General features: G+C 30.9%; 1 protein-coding gene across 2 annotated transcripts; it reads right to left on the reverse strand.

Annotated features, from left to right (window-relative positions):
- Nucleotides 1–95: 95 nt before the first annotated feature.
- On the reverse strand, nucleotides 96–8,899 carry LOC121259004 (transmembrane and coiled-coil domain-containing protein 4). Of its 2 annotated transcripts, none has more exons than XM_041160470.1 (15): nucleotides 8,467–8,899; nucleotides 7,490–7,571; nucleotides 6,654–7,145; nucleotides 6,084–6,255; nucleotides 5,825–5,977; nucleotides 3,594–3,691; nucleotides 3,296–3,387; nucleotides 2,270–2,340; nucleotides 2,038–2,173; nucleotides 1,782–1,841; nucleotides 1,584–1,666; nucleotides 1,429–1,505; nucleotides 1,264–1,334; nucleotides 660–717; nucleotides 96–539 (listed from the first exon to the last, which is right to left on the reverse strand). In XM_041160470.1, the coding sequence occupies exons 1-15, from the start codon at nucleotides 8,694–8,696 to the stop codon at nucleotides 417–419; spliced, it is 1,998 nt and encodes a 665-aa protein (XP_041016404.1). In that variant the 5' UTR covers nucleotides 8,697–8,899; the 3' UTR covers nucleotides 96–416. The 2 variants fall into 2 exon arrangements, with proteins under 2 accessions (XP_041016404.1, XP_041016405.1); XM_041160471.1 differs by lacking the exon at nucleotides 8,467–8,899 and adding an exon at nucleotides 7,673–7,804.
- Nucleotides 8,900–22,945: the final 14,046 nt, after the last annotated feature.

The following is a 22,945-nucleotide window of genomic DNA, read 5'->3' on the forward strand; positions in this document are numbered from 1 at the left end:
TCAAATTGTCCTCTGAAAAGAAATTCTTTCCATTGTCAAGGAGAAGCTACAGCTGAGGTCTATATGCTTGTGTGATTTATGAAGAAAACATTCAATTTCTCCAACTTCTTCAATAAACTTTAATGGGGAACTATATTGCTCCTATATTTCCAGTCTCCAAGCTGGTGTCATGTATATAATCCACAATTTTTACCAGTTTTCTATTGAACGTTTATTTACACTTTCTTGGTCTATGTACAAAAGAAAGGAAAAGGCGAAATAGCAGCCAAGAAGCTCCAAACAAAGCGGCATGCATCGACATGCTTGATGAGGCAATCCGTCCAAATACTGGAATTGTAACACTTCCATCAACAATAAGAGTTATGATAGAACAATCACAATACCAGCTCCAGGGGCAAAACTAGCAGGAAAACGCTCTATTGTTTGCAAAGAATTGTCCCGAAAACAGGATAATATGTATCCAGTTCAAGCTGGTCAAGGACTAGCTGTGTAGCCCATAAATAGGAAGAGTGACCTTCAATAAGATCTGTTATGTCAACCTGCAAAAGTGGAAGACCAGCCATTTTCATTTAGGGTGAACAAGGAGGCAGTATTGTCAATAAATGCTGATAATTCCAACAAAGAAGTGCAACCACAAAACAATAAACGGAACACCTTACGTTCTCAATCCCAGGAACACTGATGGGTTGAATTCCAGCTAATCCTTGAGTAAGTAGGCTGTTCAAAAGTAATTGTTAGTTTTGTAAAGAAGCAAGATCTCGATAGCAACTTATTTACTGAGCTGCAGCCTGTAGCTAACAGCAGCTCTATTTGAAGGGCTAATCCATGAAATGACGTGTGGTGAAATTTTATTTTACAATGTAGATCGAAATAGCAAGCACTACAACAATGGAATTTGTCTAAATGCAGGGCTGCAACTCAAGCAAGTTAAATGTTCAGGTGGAGGCTGAACCTGCACCTTCAGTTTGAGGTACTCATACAGATTTTGGTCAAATTTGGCTGACATGGGTGGTAACATTGGAGATGTAGAACATCTTAAGGTAAGGAGTCATATGTATATTAACTTCAAAAGCATATACAAACAAAATAAAGTTGGGCCAAGTCCATTAACTTGACTGACAAGATCACCAGAACAAGGTGTGTCTGGACTATAGTCTAATCAATAGTGGTCGATAAGCAACCTCATGTACGTCAACGCACTGTGGTAGAAGTTAATCCAATGATGCAATGAGAAAGTTTATCCCAAATTTTCAATTTTCATACCTAGCACGGAAAGCAACTCCAAGCATCCAATCATTTTTGGAGTATGCATTCACAAATCTTCCTGCCACCATCTGCAATACAGCATGAGGTAATAGAGTGTTTCCTCGAATGAGATATGTAGTACAGAAAAATCTGCTTTGAGGAAAGGAAATGAACTCCAATCACCTTTCTAACAGCTTCCCAGTTCTCATCTTTAATTGATATAGGTGCTCCAAGAAGAACAACCCTTTCTATAAGTTCAGCTGCGAGTATTTAGAAGACGAGAATTAAAATCACTCTAGCAAATCCAAGCCATTCACAAAATGATTAGCATCAGTTACCATCATGTTCAGTCTCGGCCAAAAACTGGAGACACTTGAAAATCGCCCGTGCACCAAGTGAGTAACCTACAAGTGTCACTGGCCTACTTATAAAAAAAAAGTGTCACTGGCCTGAAATATCCATAAAAGCCTACAATAGAAATTAAATAGATTGCTTTGGCTGAACTTTTTAAGGCAAACAATAGTTTTAACAAGTACCTGTTGCCTTGCAATCCATTTAATAATACTTCAGCAAGCAGCTTCCCAGCTTTGTCCGATCTGTAAATGACAAAACACAAAAACATAGACATAGATAGAAATGCACATATAAAATTACATGATCAGTGAATCAACCATCCAGCAAATTGTGCTAGTACTCTTAAAAGTTTAAACAATGTTATTTTGACCTTTGCCAATACGACGCTATTTTTTGAGACATTACTATAGGAATTTCTAATATGGGTGAAAACTTGACCTGTCCACAGCAATGGTCCATTTGCTATCGATAAAGTCAGTAGCTGCAAGTAACGCTGCCGGCCAAGCCAATGCCGTTAAAAGAGTGCTTAAAACAGTCATCATTGCACCTTGCTTCATCAACTCCAGGGCAAGTCCTATAGCAAGTAGCAACAACGTCAACTTCATACATAATTCTTATGATTGTAAAAAGTAATAAATGACAATAGCAGCTAGAGCTCAGATTCAATTACTTGAAGTAAGCCAATCCTGAATAGCAGTGCTCACTGCGATTAGATTCTTAGACTCCCACAACAGCGCATACCTAAAGATTTGTCAAGGTCATAAGAGATATCAACAATGTAAATTCTGCTCTGCCCTCCACAACCTTGAGCATCTAAGTTACTATTTTTCAACAAAAAACTCATCAGCATAAGAACTATAAAAAACAGAAGGAAAATGCAAGGTTTAAATCAATATTGCATTAATATCATATCTTCCAAACAAAAGTCAAATCCATCACACCATAAGCAAAATGATGGATGGCATAGCTCATAACAACCAAAGCAACTAAAGGCAACATGCAGAGAGATAGGAAAAAGATTCTCTTTCAGAACAGTTGGAACAAATTTACCTTATACTGGTCAAAAATGAAATGATTGTCATTGCTAGCACTACAACCAGGATAGGTCTTATCTCTTGTATACCACCTTGTGTACTTGGGCTATGCCTATCATTAATAAAATCGTTTACTTATAAAAAACAATGAGATGATTATCTAGTTTAGTACATCCACTTCTCATGAAACCTTAAAATGAGCTAGAGAAGAAACTAACAGGTCTCAGATGGGTAGAATATTAAATACAGTGAAAACAGTACCGAGAGAAAGTGGCACTCTAACAAAACACACCAAATACTTTAAAAGCAATAGAATCACCCTATTTCCGGTAGAATTGAGATGAAAACAAGCATTTACATTCTTGTTGTATCTTTCCTCAGCAGTGAAATTCAAGAATAGAAAAGGAAAGCGAAGAGAAAGTTAGATTGTCTCCTATGTTCCATTCAATAAACAAAGAAAGGAAGAAAAGAGGAAAAATAAACAAAGGATTAAAATTCGAGTGAGCCATGAATGGAGTTGCTTTGATTTTTTTCTTTTTTTCTTTAACCCTCCTTTATTAGCCAGACAGCAGAAAGTACGAGAATCAAAACATTATTTTTAACTTTTAATAAACCCAACACAATGTAATATTAGCTATTGGAAGATGGAACGATATATGTACCTCTCCAAGTTATCATTTAGCCCTTCCCAAGGCCTTACAAAATCTTCCTCGTTAAAAACAAATCCGGAGACCAAGATCCCAACTGCCAGCCTCTGATACAAAAAGTTAAATTAGAATTTAAGGTTTTAACTCCAGAAATTTTATCGAGTATGGTTTGTCAAGAAGAGAAAGTGAGAGGAGAGAAACAGAGGAAGACCATAAAACACAAAAGAACATATAGATAGTCTTCAGATTGAAAGTATTTCTAAGGGAACAATGAAATGTTCCCATAAAATAAAATGGAAGCTACAACACTCACTCCTTGACGATGGTTTTCTCCTATAGCTTTGAATTCAAATTCATCAACACTTCCAACTCTTCTAGCCATTTTGCTCCCCGTAAGTCCAGCTCCAGCAGCTGGGTTGAACATACATATAAATTAGTCCTCCATCATATAAGCAAAGCATCACTAATGCTTAAATAATTTTCTGGGAAAACATATAGCTGTTATATTAGTGGAGCTATTGAACCTTAAATAACTAAAAAATCGTGTAAGGGCTTGCTTTAGCAAGCCCAAACAGCAGTGTCATTGTGACTTCTCTATGAAATCTGAACTCAACTATTTGATGTGGCCATTCAGTGGAAGAAATTTTTTGCATCATACATTAAGGAAAATGTAATAGGATCCACAACTCAAAAGGTATCAGCCATTCTTTAAATATGTCACTTAAGGAATAAGGATATTTCTGAAAAGCAGCCGGGATCACCCCCACAACTCAATCAAAAGGTATCAGCCATTCTTTGAATATGTCACTTAAGGAATAAGGATATTTCTGAAAAGCAGCCAGGATCACCCCCACAACTCAATCAAAAGGTATCAGCCATTCTTTGAATATATCACTCAAGCAATAAGGATATTTCTGAAAAGCAGGCATATCCAATTCGAACCTAAAACCCTTATATGTCACACTCAAAATTTTAGGGTTTCCATTTTTCAAAAGCATCCAATTAGAAAATCAAACCTCAAACTCTTCTATTTCACCCTCAAAATCCTAAATTCTAGAATGATTTTTTTGATAAGCAAGTTCTAGAATGATTTGAACTATGTTTCTACTCGCTAAACACACCAAACCTCCGACATCAAACCCTAGAAAAGATCCCTAGATGATGCAAGTAGTTGTGCAACTTCTAAACCAAGCAAAGATGAGTTTGCTGCCAAAATTTCATCAAGATTCAAAATTTATTCCTTTACTAATAATTTTGATTCTTCCTTTTTTTTTTTTTTTTGATAAGTAATCGATATTATATTAATAGAGATGGGCAACCTAACATTTCTTCCTTAACATTTCTATGACTAGGGAAACCTAAAGCAACCACAAAAAAGAGCAGAAACTTGATCTATAAGCTCAGAATTCAAGTGGACAGATTCTGCCACTTCGTCCTTCCCTTAGTACATGGCTTAGAACACTAGGTTGCTTAGGAAGTGTTGACATTTTTCATGTGTACTTGGGCTACGCTTATTTCCTGTTATATTAATAAAAATTATTTTAGTATAAAAAGAAGTGCTGACATTTTAAAACTCAAGGAGGTGAGGTAAGTAGTGTGATCATGCCCTTGATGTTGAAGTTAAAATGTTATATCTTCTATCATAATTTCCAGGTATATTATTTGGACATGGTTTAGCGTGATGCATATGTACATATGTGTTCATGTTATGAAAGCCACGCAAATGCTTATGACTTTGAAATGTTATGAAAAGAAGAGATGAGCAAGGAAAGAATGGAAAAGAAAAATTAAAGAAAGAAAGTATGATGAATGAATGTGAATTTTTTATATTTAGCAATTGAGGATGCAATGATACCAAAGCAAGCGGGTGGATGTGCAAGCCACAAAGTTGTGGTCCACCACGATGTTTTACATCTAATATGAGAGGCAGTTCCCCTTTTGGCCCCAGGAAGTGAAACCGCTGCACATCCTAGGACAAATGAGCTAATTTGTGTTGGCCATTATAAGAGATTAGTGATAAATGTTTTTTTATTAATGTTGTACATGTATGTTAAGGGTGCTTTCAAAAACGTTTTAAAGGAAAACCTATTTAACGACATTTTTTCTATATGATGTGCTACTTACTGATATTAAACTTATTTTTGCTTTTAACTTTTAAAAGGTCCCATGTAATGAGAAGGACGAGTCTATAGGCACAGTAAGTAGAGGAGACATTGACTAGTGAAGGATTGAATGTGTTTACCACCAAGGCTTATAGGTTTTGTATGACATTATGGTCTTTGCTTAAGATTACAAATGTCAGATTTGTTACATATATCCTGTTGAGGTTTCTTAATAACTATAGAATGCTACAGAACGTAGTTAAGTGACATTATTGGGATGGGGGTGTCACAATTTTTTTTATTGGCACCAGGTGTCCAGGAACAGCATCCCCGGACACATTGGACATGCCAAAGACTTCAGTTTTGTCCTTGCAAATGGAAAAAATTATGATAAGATAGTTTGAGAAGATTTTCAAACCAATGAATGAAATCAAGCATTCACCTCCAAATGATGCAGCAACCGCAACTGAACCAGCAACAGTTCCTGCTGCACTTGCAGCTGCAGCAAACCCACTAGCTCCAATCACAGGGATGAGAGTGCCTAATGTTGGGGCTAGAGCACCAAGTCCTGCAGCAATAGCTGGGGCAGCCAATCCTGTTGAATATTCAAAATGGGAGAGAGAGAGAGAGAGAGAGAGGACAACCATAAGAACAGAATTTAAGTGAGAATTTTCTGGCAACAAATTTAAAGGGCTACACACCACCAGTTATTGCCATCAAGGCTCCTCCAGTTACTGCAGCTGCACCAATGATACCACCACGCTTCCATTTAGCCCATTTCTTTTCTGAAGATTGTTTTTCTCCTCCTCCCCCTGATTCTTTCTCTTTTGCCAAAGCCATTGCAGAGGAAGCAACCATAATCTCAATAACTTCCTGTGAAACAAGAATTTCACTAACCAGGTGAAAAATAAATAAAAGCATCATCTTTTTAACTTAAAGAAAAAAGAAAGAAAGAAATTTCAATCCAGTATTATAAAAAAATGACAATATTTTTTTTTTATAAGTAAGAAATTTATTAAAAACTACGTAATTAGGCATAGCCCAAATACACAGGAAAAGTTATGATTATATATAACAGAGGAAAAAGAAGGAATTGCAACTCAATAGTGAATTGCGCTGAAAGTAAGATAATATCTGGTCTATATCATTTACACATTATCAGAAAGTTGAAAAATCCTCTCTGAATCCATCATAGAACCTAACAAAAAGAAAATTTTTCTAATCAATATTTACAACACCCAATAGAGTACCTAGAGGTTGTGTACACAAACCATTTTTGTCCAGTTGATATCAAGCCAAGTTGCCAGCAACCGCAAAGCTACACGATGTCGAGCATCATAGCCCTTTCTTCGTCGGCTACATTTATTGTCGTCATCACTTGCATCTGCCAGACAAGCTGAAAGAAGCACATAGAGAACTGTCACCTTCCTTGGATAATCGATCATTGTTACCTCTTCAATTGGTTTCACATCCACTTTACTCATTAATCCATGATGTGCATCTTTAGCATCAAACATAGTACCATCCGTCTCCTGAACCAAGTGCACATCAGCAGCTTCAAAGTCTGATTGCACTTCAGCAGTGGAATATCTCTCACGACATTCATGTTCATATTCAAGTTGCTTTTGCCTCTTAGACTTGGAAGATTCGGAATCTTTTTCCATACTAAGTACAGTAACATCAACAGCTTTAGACAAAGCAAATTCTTGGTCTGCCCTTTCAGAAGAAGTATCACCACTTTCTTCTGAGAGTAACCTCAAGAACTGTGACAAGATGAAATCTTAAGCATAAATCATATGGAGATGACCACTAAAATAATAATATGAATCTCAGTCAAATAATTCAAAAGCTCTACAATGACAAAAATACTGTGAGTGAAAATCCAGAATGAAACAATAAATAATGGTCCAAATTGACACCCGAAATTAAACGTTTTGGTAGGGAAGAGCAAGATGACATATTCTAGGCCCCTGATTTTTTTTAATCCACTTTTTAAACATCAAATTTCATACAGCAAATCCTCAAGCAAGTTCTGTATGTTCATGTATGTATGAATGCAGCCAAGCCAGTGAGAGGGAAGGGGGATACAGGAAATCAAACGACATACCGCTCCAATATGATGCTTAGCTGGAGAAGACCCAGCAGTTTCCTCTAGTCCAGACCAGGCAATAGGATTAATCTCCAAAAACCTGTTCATAACGTGGTCAAGACTTAATTTCTGTTCATAACGTGATAAAGACTTAATTTCAATGATCACTCTCAAAAGAAAAGCCTAGTCAAAAACTAGTACCTAATCATTGATCACTCGCTGAAGAGGTTAAATGCAACAGTTAAAGATTAGTTCTCTCTCTCTCTCTCTCCCATTTGAACCAAACGAAAAGGCAACCCAAAACTACAGGTGTACTTTGCCCCTTGAAACAATAAGCGAGTGCGATAATGGCAAAAATCACAAGAAAGTTTTGTTTTTTCGTTGCCCCAGTTACATATAAAGTCAATAACACATCTAAACAACCCAAATGGCGGTATTAGGCACAAGCGAGTACAATTATTCTTTCCTTTCTTTTGATAAGTAGAATTATTCTATTTTTTAAGAGAAGGAATAATTCTTTATTTTTTGAATCAATACTGATGAAAGTTCCCGGATTTAACATCTTACATGACTCTCTTGATCCAATTCTCAACAGCCAAACATAGCAAACGAATAGAACTCTATAAATCACCATGAGTACAAAATAACAAATTAAATTTTTTTTAAAAAAGGGCCCATTTCAGCTAAATTCACCCTAACTTTGGCAGCTTGAGAAATGAGTGAAGCTGACAAATGTGAGTACACCAAGCATTGTGACTGTTGGATTACAAGCCTCTGTGAAATTGGTTAGTGCACCCCCATTCTTTTAAAATACCAACTCAACTGAGATGATAAAGAAACAAAAACAAAAAAGTACCACTTCCATTCCAATTCTCCGTAGAATTAGTTTTGCCTTTCATTGGTAAACGACAAAACGGACCGGCAAGCATGAACAGGATCAAAGAGAAAGGCCAAAACGTAGGTGAATATATAAGGATCAAAATAAGGAAACTCACGTGAATACGGGCCGGAGTAGGCCGGAGTTTTGGTGGACCCAAAGCTCGGGGTCCTCGGAGACGGAGTCGCTACTGCTACCACTACTGGTTCGCTCAGAATCTGAATGCTCGTCGGCCGTCAAAAAACCCAGAGGGTGAGTCCGATGGATCTGGGCCTGGTGAAGAGCGAGTCCGAACAAAGCCCCCGCCGCGTACCTCTGCGTCGGCGTCAAAAATGATGTCGTAGCCATGACTCACTCAGAATTCGTAGAAGTAATTACCCGATTTTATATATAGAGATAGATATTGATTGCAATAATTCTTTTGGATTTTTCGGTCCGTAAATTTTATATTTGTTGTTTCGGCGACGAGTCACGAGATTCTTAAGCTGAAGCCTGAAACGTTCTTTTGCTTGGAAGTTCGGTAAACAGCCAGGCTAAGACGGGGACTTTTTTTTTATTATTATTATTTATGATCTAGTTTAGAGAGAGAAATATAATACATAGATCCAACATTTTGACTAATAATAATTCACAAAAAATAAGACTTATTTTGATAATATATATATATATATTTATATATATACCAGTAGTAATGAAAGACGTTTGCCCAGTAGAAAGAAAATACATATGGCAATTTTATGTATAAAATATATATATATATATATATATATATTACCTCACAAATTTATAAATCATATTGCCAAAAAAGGTTATAAGCTAATCGGGAAAAAAAAGGTCAAAGAGAACAAATAATATATGCAACAATCATACTAATATATATGCAAAAAAAAAGTTTGATATAAGTTTATAAAATGTAGTTTGGTTTAAGTTTTAAACAATAACTAAAGTTCATGTTAGAACCATGGTAACTAACATATTTCTTTCTCTTTTACAGAATTAATTGATAAGATATTAAAATTTTTATGGCGTTATTGGTTCATTTAGTTTATATCTGCACGAAGTTCAATTATCCATTCTTTTTTTTAGATTTCTTTTGCCATACTTTCTAAGAATGGTAAATGTTCTTGCAAAAAAATATAGAATTTATTATAAAAATTATGTTTTGATTTATAATTGGATCACTTGAATTGAAAAAGTTTTAAAAATGTAATGTTATATTACCTTGCAAGTATGATTCATGAAATGAACTGCTGAATAACCCAACGTTTTTTCTGCAATTTCACCAAATACTACTGCAGCTAACTGTCATGTACCATCATCAACTTCAACATATGATCGATAACTATTATCAACAAAAATATAGTTATCTATTAGAATATATAGAAAATATATGTTAAATTTTTTAGGCAAGCAATGCGAACTAAAAGTTTAGAAAAAAGGTACATACCGTGGTTGTGCAATGCTCATATGCTTACAATGGTAATATGAAAATTTTTTATTGTAATCATAGCTTGTTCCTTTGTTACATCTAATGCAAGACATATAAAAGAAGATTTGCTGGAGATCAAGCACTTGAATTTTGGTTTCTACACGATATTTATAACAAGTATTAAAATGATTGTATTGCAATAATTAATAATTAAAAAAATATTGTTAAGAATATAATTTACTATTCTAGGTTGTGAAGCCTTGAGAAGTTCTGCAATATCAAAAATGTTAGTTAATTTCCGGACAGTATGAGCAGTGGCAGGTGTGTGTGATGGATCTAAGAATTTTATAATGACATCTTCAAGTAAGAAATCATTGAGTGTTTTCCTGCAAAAATTTAAGAGAAATTAAAAACAAATAATAATTTTTGAAAATGTAATAATTCTATGTTGTAAGCAAAAATAAATAAAAATTTATTTTAAAATTAAACAGGAAAAAGAAAACATATATTACCATTATTGCAATGATGTTGTACCAAAAATTGTAGGATTTATTGTAAACATACTTGTTGGTTGAGACAATTAAAAAAGTTCTAAATTAAAAAGATATGTTAGATATGGCATGGGCATATTGTACAAAACAAAAATATAGCTATCATGAATTTTTTAATAATATCATTATAAGAAGTGACTTTTAATCGCCTGACAAAAATGATTGATTTACTTGCAATAACTTCTTAAATTTGTTGATATTCAGCATCAACAAACAGGTCTCACATAGTCAAACACACAGGGTTCAAGCTATAAAATTGAAGCAAAAGTAAACAATAATTTCATGTCAATAGATAGAATTAAAAAATAAATTACCATTGAAAATGTATGTAATGAAATAAATATATAATTTAAAGAATATGTTTACCTTTGATCAATCAGATATATTTCTTGCAAAACTTTGAAACCATTTGCTGTTTTCACTTTTCTAGTTGGCTTAATATATAACGCAATTGCCAACAAATCTAATAAATCATGTTTATAGTTTTTTCTTTATTAATAAATATAGTTATGAAATGATATGTAAATTTTGATTAAATATTTACCTATCTCTGCAACCGAATCTTTATAATTATGAAGTTCAATAAATGGAACGATATCATAAACTGGTGGCTGTAATACTTTTTCATCATCTGAAATTTCTTCAATTATTATCTTTGAATTTAAGATCCATTGGTATTGATGAGTTTTAGTTTTATATTTAGGATCCAACGGCTTCACATAAGCATTACTGACTTAGTATGACTGGAATACATACAAAGTATCATCACGTGAATCAATATCTTTATCAAACATGATTGCTTGTAATCGATTGCCCTGCAAAATATTAAAATAATATATTTTCAGCAGAAATTAATATATGTTTATTATTATTAACAAAACATTTTATAACATTAAATATATAGTCATAAATTTTTGTAAATTTATAAAACAACAAATATTATACCTCTGCATCAATTAAGATTAAGTATTAATATTTTAATGGCGAATGATGTACTGTACATTTTGGAGATTTTTCTGCTACAAGCATTTTGATTCTCCAATTCCTTGTGCTTGGTGTGATATCTTTGATGGATGTATAAAACTTCCGCATCTTGAACACTACATATGTAAAAAAGGAAAAAAAATGCATTAGTATTTAAACTTCAAGTTTTACAAAATAATAACAATATGAATGTAAATTATTGAATCACTTTACTTGTATGATGTTAAGATGAAAATGCCAAACTTAATAATTCTCTATACACAATATTTTTTGTGTAATTTCGTTGAGATCTATCAGTTGATATTGGTCTTATCAAAATTTTTACTGAAGAGGTTGTCTTAGCTCTTGATAATACTACATATAATTGTCAATGAGAGAATATAGGTTGTGGTAGATATATCCCTACAAAATCTAACGTTTGGCCTCGTGCTTTGTTGATTGTCATTTTAAAGCTTAATCTGGTAGGAAATTGAGTTCTCTTGAATGAGAAATCATTGTTTTCATTAGCATTTGGCAAAAACGAGATTTTTTGTATAAAAGCTCTTTTGGCTCTATGATGACCAACTGCAATTTCTGCATCAATGACGTTACGTTCAAAGTTACAACATATCAAACGAGTTCCATTGCATAAGCCTTCTGAAGAATTAATATTTCTAAGTAACATGATTGGACAATTTTTTTTTAAGTAGCAATTCATGAGATGGAATCCCATTTGGTGTCAAGGTATTCAAGAAGTCTTCCATAATACCTTGTTCAGATGCATCAATTGCCTCATCAAAACTATAATATTGTTTTAGTTCACCTGGAAATATCTGTATAAGTCTAGCATTTATTTCATCAACATATGTATTTTTTGGAATCAATATAGCTCGATTCAACATTTCAGACAAATTTTCTGAATAATCATGAATGTTATGAAAAACAGTATCAATTAGTTTTTGCAAAGAACCAGCATCACTTTCATAACGAATAAGCATATCATCAAAAATTCTTGTCTCTTCTTCAATTGTGATTGGGGATGTTCCATTGTCTAATTGAAGCAAGTAATTTGAAAAATCTGGATCTAATCTCGCTCGCATGTTTTGAATCAATGAAATTTTGGTTAGAGCAGGCCATATGTAAGAGGAGAGCCAACTTGCATCAATTTGTTCTTATCTTGTACTTTTACGAACGACGGGTAAAATTTGTCAAAAATTTCCACAAAAAACAACAACCTTGCTACCAAATAATAATTTAGAATCATTGATGTCTCGGAGCATTATGTCCAATGCTTCTATGGATTATTTTTTTGACATAGGGGTTTCATCACATATGATAATTTTGCAACACGTAACAATCTTGCAAGCCCACTCTGTTTTCTAACATTGCAAGCATTGTTTTTGTCAAAACTTAATGGAATCTTGAATCGTGAATGTGTTGTTCGAAGTTCAGGTAAAATAGATGTAACAACACCAGATGATGTAATTGCAAGTGATATCAATTGTTTAGATCTTAATGTAGCAAGAAGCGTTTTATATAGAAATATATTTCATGTTCCACTAGGACCATCAATAAAGAAAGAACTTGCTAGATTTGAGAAAACCTTTTGTAAAATTGAATCATAGGCATGTTGTTGTCCATCATTGAGAATTGTTAATACCATAAGGTCTTCCTATGAAATTATGATTGTCAATTTATCATTAATCTCTCTAGATTGAAGTTGGTCGTCATCAAAAGAAATATCATGATTTAAGAGATGAAACATGTTGATATCTTTTCCCATTGACTCAAGTGCAGAAGAAATATGCTCCAAAACTTCTTTTCTAATATTCATAGAGTTACTTTCAACTTTTTTAAAATCAACTATCATACCTTCTTCAAAATGTTCCCACAGTTATCTTGGATTCGTAGGATTACAATAAACCAAGATTGTAGCAAATAATCTTCTCAAGTTGTATGGCATTTGATATAGTGATGCTTCATATAAACAATCTTCCAATGATGTATCTGACTCTAATAAGTCATGCTATGTAGCTATCTCACGAAACGTCGGAGCAATGACGCCATTAATTGTTTTGAGATGGACAAAAGATAGAGGACCTCTTATATGGTTCAATAGTATCCGTAGATAATACTTTTCACCTTCAAATAGATTTGCTGTAACAATTATGTCAATAAATGTTTGTTTCTTTCGAGTAGTCCAAGTTTTATATTGGTTGCTCCAAACAAAACATTCAGGAAATTCTTTATACAATAATATTCGGGAGTTTTCATTTACACGATTTGTTGTAAAAAATTCTGTTAACATTGATGTTGCATAAAAATCAGAGTTGACAATATTGTTCAAGCTTTGATTTGCAGGAAAAGTCACAAAATGTTAATCTTCAAGATGTAAATGTAAGCTATATACTGCTGCATGCATTTCATTTACAATAAAGCTAAAAATCCTCCACATAGTTTCAGATGGAGCAATCCATCGACCTGATTGAAATAATTGAATTTCATCAACAAATTGATTACTTTGTTATGAAATTACATTAAAAGTAGCACGGTTATGACCTTTGTAGATATATTTGTAAAGATATTTCACTGCTTTAATTGTAGAGCAGATCTCAACATTGATGTGAGAATCAAATGTTGCAACCAAATATGGATTGTATAGAACAACCCAACGATTATCCAAATGTTGTCCTCTAACTTTGGCAGTATTTCCATCATCACGATATTTGTACTGTGGAAAACAATCATTTCTAACTATTGTACTGAGTGTAAAATTTTTTGGATAATGACTTTTGCAAGTGTCATTTCTTTTCATGCAGACAAATTTAATATTCCACAAGGGTCATGCATCATATGCTTGGCAACAGCTTTATAGAGATGCGAATTATGATTTTTATCAGGTATTTCTGCTAACACAATTTCATCAAAAGATTCTGGAGTATAAATCTCCCAATCTGTTTATAATATAATCAAGAAATGAGCATGTGAAATTCCTCTTTTTTGGTGCTCAATTATATAAACATGTGCTGCAACTTTGTCGAAAATTTTTCGCTTGAATAGTTGATATTTAAGCTCTTCTAACTTTGCTCTGAAGATCCTATCAATCAAATCAGGACAATTTTTTGGTTCTTGTTGTAGACCTAATTCATCCAGAATTTCTTTCCAACTTGGATTACATGTTATCGTCAAAAAAATATCCGACTTTCTATAACGTTGGACTAAACATATATCTTTTTCACATATCTCTTGGTCCACCAATAAAAGAAGAAGGTAATATAACACATTTGCCAATCTTGGAACTATCTCTTTCTCCAAGTGAAAAACTATCAACAATGTTTTGATATACTTCTGATCGAATTTGTTGTTGTTTGGTACAAAAGTAATCCAATCTCAAAGTTTTAATCTTAACATACATGTCAACAACGAATTGTTGCAACAAACGATCAGAGCATAACAAAATAGATCTGATGTTTTCTCTTATCTGTAGCTTGTAACAATAATATTCACGGCATGAAACAATTGGCTCTTTTTTTTTTCTCGGAGCACTACAGAAATCAAATTTGAGAACATAAGGTGACTCCAAATTTAGAAGTAAAAATATCATTAAATTATCAAGCTGTAGAAAATATCTAAACCTTCTATTTCTCTTAAAAGTAAATCATCAACTGATGTTGATTGTTGCGGTTCAAATAATGTTGATGTTTCATTTGGTAGGAGTCGTGCACCTTTTTTTACTCTTTGTATGTCATTATGCCAATCTGTGTCGCTATAAGGAAACAACAATTGATATTGGAGTGAATCATAACATACAAAATAGTATTGAACTATATGATTGCCACCTGAATAATTGTAAACCATAATACTTCTTCCACTCAATTGCTCCAAATTGTCATTCTCAATCCAAATTAATGCCACTTGTGATGCTTCGGCATATCACCAAGTCATCGGAAAAAAATAGAATACGAATTAATAGAAAGAATTTCCATAAGTTGAGCGATAATGGACGCATCCAATCTTTCTGAATCAGAGATTCGATTTTGTAATTCATGTTCAGTATCACATGTTCAATATCATAAAAATATAATTGCAAATAAGAAGGATGTCCATCCAAAGGAGTCAAATCATTAAGATAATGATAGATTTGTCCCTGAGCTAGAAATGTACAGATTCCTTTATTTTTTCTGCAAAGATCTCTATCAAATTTAACTTCAAAGGACGTAAATGTAAATTTGTTGTTGTATGTGTGAACATAGGTTAAAAAATTGGCTGTCTCAGCTGTGTTTGAGCAAAATAAATGATAAAATTGATTAGAAACATTATTTTTAGTTAAAGCAATTGTTCCATCAGCACAACAAAATCTATTTGTTTTATGATAAAATCTTTTTGCATGACAATACTTGCAAGACGGCACCAACGACAAACAGTTTGTTTCATTTGGCACAGTTTTTAATATCTGCCTAAACTGAGCAATTTGATGAGGACGGTTACCTAAGGAATAGATGAAAAAATATGAAGCAATTTTCTAAATTTTGACTCAAAAAATAACAAAATAGTTAAAAAGGAGATAAAAAAAAAAAACAATTTAGTATTATGGTTTTTTGTTACCTCGACAAGACCTTGACGTACTGCTTTCACAGTTGAATTGATTTTGAAAAGTACAAATAGCTTATTGAACAAAATGTTTACACTTTGAATATAAAATAACAAATAAAAAGTTTTATTTAAAAATATGGGAAAAAAGTGAAAGGTACTCAATAAACCTCTTTAACTGTAATTTGATCATATCTATTTGAAGTTTCGATGGATAGATTTGTTAATGTCGGAGGCAAGGAATTGGTTGTATCGAGTGCGGATTCAATCATTTCTTGATCAGCTGAAGAGATACTTGTGTCTTGAGAATATGCAACATCTTCTGAAAAGAAGTTGTCAATGGCATCGATACCATCACGAGAGACATCAATATTTTCGTCGCAAAATATCAGCATTTTCATCACTTTTGCCAATAGGTGTATCAATAATATTTGTTTCATAATTGGAAAATTATTCATCTTGAGTGGTTCTACTTGTTGATGTTTTTTGTTGACGATATTGTTCTTTTTGTTATTTTGGTAAGAGATTATAGGGAAATTTTTTTCCTGATTGTTTTTTGCGACCTAATTGCGAGATTTTTGAGAAAGGTTATTAGATAAAAAGATTGATCAAATATATTTTTAAGAAAATTCTCTATATGTTAAGTCATCTTACCACCATTCATTTTGTTTGTCAGCAAAAGAAATGGGTTAACAATCACGTCGAGTTGGAAAAATCAAATCTTAACAAAGGAATAATCAACACAACAAATTTTGAATTAATATCCTATAAAATCTGAACAAAAGAATGATCGAAATATTACAAGGACGAAAGAATCAGTATTACAAATAAGAATAACTAAAATTAATGGGAAGAACATTGAATGATATATATATATATATATATATATATATATAAACAGAACACATATTTAGATGAATAAATAAAATATACAAAGACGATAAATAGAATGAAAAACACATAAAGAATTCTTCGTAGATGCTTAAAGTAGGCAGCTGAATCGAATAGCTTAGCAGGTACATTTATGAAATACAATAGAATAGCATAACAAATAAGTACATAATCAAATATTGAACAGATAAATATTAAATATTTATATTTCAATTAATATTTGATAAACCTAAAAGAAAAAACAAAATACAAAGCATACCCGGAAACAAATAACAGCTGGAAACGTTTACCGAAGGAGCATGACAAATTAATGAAAAAAATTAACTTGAAAAAAATAACAAGAAAACGTTAAAATCAGTATTGCTAATCAAAATTTGTATAAAAAATTACATTATATAAATAAAACTAAGAACATGCCACTATGAATGTGTTAATATTGAATGAACATAAATAATATTTGAATGTTAACATTTTTTTTTTCTCATTCCTTAACGGCTTCTTTTTCACTAAATTGAAAAAACAATTTATACTTTAAAATATTGATTGTATTCTCTAAAGAAAAAAAATAAAAGATACCACAATAAAAAAACAATAGACATATTAAATAATTCTCTTATTTTTAAAAAAATAAATAAAATATTTTTCCTTCATCTCATTCTTTTTTTAAAACAAGAGAAATTTAGGTATATTTTGTTGTATTGTTTCAATATGTTTTATTGTTGTATATATTGATTACATTTTCTAAAAAAAAAAAACAAAAGATACCACCTTAAAAAATCCCCAAAGATTTTCTTGCTTTATTTAAAGAAAAGGACACACCCAAAAAAATTTTAATAAAATGAAATCTTTACTTTATTTCATCAAAATATTTTTCGTTCATCTCATTCTTTTTTTTAAACAAGAAAAACTTGGTTATATTTTATTTTTTTGTTTCAATTTATTTTTTGTTGTATATTTGTATTCTCTAAAGAAAAAAACAAATGATACAGCCTAAAAAAAAAACAATAGATATCTTGAGTGATTCTCTTATTCTTTTTAAAGAAAAATATGTATCAGAAAAAATTTTATTCTTTTTTTTTTTAAAACAAGAGAAACTTAGATATATTTTATTTTTTTTGTTTCAGTATGTTTTATTGTTGTGTAGATAAAATACAACAAAATTTTCAAACTATAATTTTTTTTTTTACTGATATTGTGACAGCCTTTATTTTACTAAGAGGAAAAAATCAAATAATTTTAAATATTGCTTGTATTCTTTAAAAAACCCAAAACAAATTTTTATTAAAAATTATAATGCATATCCACAATGATTTTTCCAAGATACATTTTGTTTTTTTATTTCAACATGTTCTGTTATTTTTATTTTATTTTTTATTTCAGCATGTTTTAATAATTGTTATTATTTTGGAAAAAATAGTAAATTTTTCTTAAAAAATAGTAAATTATTTTAAATAAATTTTGACCATTTTAATTGCATAGGCCGTTTTATTTATTTTCAATTTTAATTCTGATGTTTTGCAAGACTTTTTCATATATATATAAAAAAGGTAATTATAGTTTAAGATATTTATTACATTAATATCTAAGAAAAATAAATATTTACTGTAATAACAAATTTAAAACACTGGGAACATTCCTCCTTTATTTAAAAAAAAGAAATAAATCAAAAAATCTTGAATAAATTAATTACAGTTTGTTTTCACCATAATTTATAAACGATCTTTTAATTTACATACTTAATTTTTTTTAAAGGAAGAATGTCCTCGTGTTTGTAAATTTATCGTCACTATAAATACATTATTTTTTTGAAACAATGCAATAATATTTTTAAACTATAAAACCTTTAATTTTTTATTAAACAAAATTTGCCTAAACAATCAGAAAAAATAAAAAATAACAAGGGCAATTTAGACCAATAAATTTTGAAAATTAAACTTAAACATATTTTAATTTACAAAAACCAGCCTCAAGAAATAATTTTGTAATTTGAGTGTCTTCTGAAATCATTTACGTTGTTTTACAGATTAAATTTTACCTTAAATTTTATCTTTGAAATAAATGATCAAAACCACCGGGAAATATCTGTGTAGAAAAATCATAACACATTCTATAAATTCCTAAGAAATTCAAGTTAACATTATCATTAATTTTACAACTCAACGTTATTTTCGAAGTTGTTAACAGTTTTATGTTTATAAAAGAAAACCTCTTTTTAGGAAAATATGCACAGATGATAGCATTCATTTTCAAAACTCATAACCATTGGTATGTAATTTAAATTTAAATTAGCATGAAAATACATCCTGCTTCAATTATTGATTTTAATATAAATTACTACTCCTTGATATCACTCGGTTTTATATTCAAAGTTTTCATCTTTCGAAGAAAACATTTTTTTTCCAGATAAATAAGCGAAATTGAGTTTTAATTTTTCATAGAAAAATTTTTAAGTGCAATTTTTTATCCTAATTTATTATGACAAAAATTAATCAGTTATATAAATTTATTCATACATATTTCGTTTTTGACATAAACAAAAGAGCAAATTGTGCATCATAACCAATATTGCTGCACTTTAAAGCAGAACAAAATATATAGAAAAAAAATATATATGGTACAAATTAAACCTTCGATATCACAATTTTGATAATTTCATACTTACATCACTTTCATATTTAAATAACAGCATCTTATAGTTAATAAATATAAAATTCAAAGAAAACAATAATAAGAGGATTTTTATCAAACTGTTTATCCTAATACAAAGAACATAAATAAGAAGGATTTTCATCAGATGATGTAATAAGAATATAACAATTTATTCTTTCATCTGAAGGTAATTGCTGCAGAAAATTATGTTAAAAAACTCCATCTTATGAAAACCTTCATCATCTAAATTCTTTTTTTTTAGAACAAACAGATTACAGCACAAAGCAACGCAACAAAACTGATCAATTCACATTTAAATCACAATAATGTTAAATAAGAATATTCTCATCCAGTCGATCTATATTGAACGTATAAATAAATCGGGTTTAGAATGGTGAAAATATTAATAGCGTGCGTAAGCAATGATCCATTCATATCGAATGACTGCAAAACCCCACCTAAACCCCGATTGTCTTTTGTGGAAAGTACCACAAACTACAATATGGTTATCCAGGTGAGGATGGCCATCAACACTTGTGAATTAACTTGCACTATAACACCATCATCACAACCTAACAACAACTCCCCTCCCCTAATATGAAACACTGCAATGAACCCAACAATACAGAACAAATTATACAACACAACGAACACAAATCATAACATGCAAACGAAAAATAAAATCCTAAATTCTTCTTGCTGACGCGCGGAGAGAGTTGCAGATAATGAACACATTGCATATCGTCCGACTCATAAAACTATTAATCCCAATTCAAAAAATATAAATAAGGAGGATTTTCGTCAGATAATGGAATAAAACTATAACAATTTATTCTTTTATTTGAAGATTATCATTGCAGACAATCATGCAAAAAAATTCTATCATTCTATGAAAACTATTATAATCTAAATTTTTCTTTTTAGAACAAACAGAATGACATGTTATTTTTTATTTCATTATAATAATCACACAACAATCATGACATACAAACCAAAGAATGCAAAAAATAGTAACACATCTACAAATGATACAGCAAAAAAATAAACATTCACAACAATAAAAACAGCAAACAACCACATAATAAAAAAAAGCACTGCATTATAAAAAAAAAAAAAATAGAACACATGATACCTAGAAAAAAAAATTAACAAAAAATTCTATTTATACCATCAAAAATCCGTTGCATAGCAAAAAAAAGACTAGGAAAAAATGTATTTGTTGACAAATTTGAAATTCTTGATCACTCCTAAAACTATAAATAAATTAATAATCACATTCTATAACGAAATTTAAAAATATGAGAAATAACTACAAAACGAAAATTTTGAGAAAGACAAACCTTAAAATAAAACTTCAATGTCAATCCTATTGATAGAAACTTCCTGCAAAAAACAAATCAATATTAAACATTGAACATAAATTTGCTAGAAAGACCAAATCGAAGCACAAATTGAGAAAGTCAAGAGATATCAACCTAAAATGAAAAGCTTAGACCACTTAATCACCATAACATCAAAAGAAGACAATAAGACAACAATTTACAAGTTCTATCTTCTATATTAAAACAAAATAAAGGGAGGAGAAAATGAATAAATAGCCAACAGTGAAACCGAGAGAAAGTAGATGAAAGAAAGAAAACATGGAATGCAAATAAAAATGAGGAAGGAAAAGAAAAGGCAAAACATGCAACCCCTCTGACATTGACACGGTAAAAACACCAAACCATCCTTATGTAAACGGACATAAAAGGATAGAAAGATAAAACACCCAAAATACGGATGAAATGCAAGGAAGAAAATAATCTTACTGTTCACCTCTATCGCCATTTATTTAAACCTAAATCTTGTACTGTTAATAGAACAAATAGAAAATACATGTTTGTTGAATAGCACACATGAAAAAAATCTGAACCATAAGAAAAGAAAAAGTAGAAAAAAAAATTACTAACAATAAAACCAAAACACAAGCTTTACAAGAAGATGAAAGCAAAAAAACCAACAGATTATAGCTGGATGAAAGTATAAAAGCAAAAAAGCTAACAAAAAAAGTAAAAAATAAAACACTACATTATACCTGGAAAAAATTAATTTTACATAACTAAAAATCCATAGAACAAATTTAAAATTTTTTTATCTATACCTACAAAAACCAACTTCACAGTAAAAATGTAAATACAAGATTACATGTGTAAATCATAGAACCAAAAATAAAAACCAACATTACATTATGAAAAAAAGATACAACACTGGATCATAAGAAAAATTATATTTTCTTAGTAATCTATAAATCACAGATAATAATACAACCAAATATAAACTCTACAATATTGTATTATAAAAAAGATTATATAAAAAAACCATGACTAATTTGAAAAAAAAAACCAAAAATTCTTTTTCTTAGAACAAATAGAATCACAACATAAACCAATATAACAGAACTGACCAATTCAAATATTCATACAAAATAATAAGCAAATAGCATGCAAATCACAATAATGTAAAATAAAAGCATTCCATAGATGCAAGGAATCATTCACATCGAATGGCTGCAAAACCCTACTCAAACCTCGATTGCTTTCTGTGAAAATTACCACAAACTGCAATATGACCATCAAGGTGAGGATTACCCTACCATACTGATGATGTCCCATTAAAAAGACCAAATCATCCCTATGTAAACAGACATAAAAGTAAAACATAAAATGATAGAAAAGTCAAAACACCAAAAAAACGGAGGCAAATAAAAAGGCGGAATGGAAAAAAAAAGAAGCAAAACCTACAGCCCCTCTAAAAAGACCAAACCATCCCTGCATGAACGAAAAAATATAACACAAGATTGTATGTGAAAAAATTAACTCCACACAACTCAAACTCCACAGAACAAATTAAAAAAAAATTGATCTATAGCAACAAAAACCAACTTTGCAGCAAAAATGCAAATAGAAGATTGCATATGTAAATCACAAAACCAAAAACAAAAACCAACATTACATTATGAAAAAAAATACAATACCGGATCATAAGAAAAATAATATTTTCTTACAAATCTATAGATCACAGATAATAATATAGCCAAATACAAACTTTACAATGCTGCATCATAAAAAAGACTATATAAAAAAGTCAAAACTAATTTGAAAAAAAATAAAGAAAAATTCTTTCTTTTAGAACAAACAGAATCAAAAACCAAAAAACATGCAACTTACAATAATGCTAAATAAAAGTATTCTCATCCATTGCATTTATATGGAATGGATAAATAAATAGCATTCAGAATCATGCAAACATTGACATCATGCATAAACAAAGAGCCATCCACATCGAATGGCTGTAAAACCCCACCCAAAACCCGATTGCCTTTTGTGAAAAGTACCACAAATTACAATATAGCAATCCAGGTGAGAATTACCCTGCCATATCGATGGGGCCCCATTAACCAACAAAAACCAATTTTACAGAAAAAATGCAAATACAAAATTGCATGTGCAAATCACATAAGCAAAAACAAAAACCAATATTACATT

Source organism: Juglans microcarpa x Juglans regia, chromosome 4D (assembly GCF_004785595.1).
Source record: "Juglans microcarpa x Juglans regia isolate MS1-56 chromosome 4D, Jm3101_v1.0, whole genome shotgun sequence".
Lineage (NCBI taxonomy): Eukaryota > Viridiplantae > Streptophyta > Magnoliopsida > Fagales > Juglandaceae > Juglans > Juglans microcarpa x Juglans regia.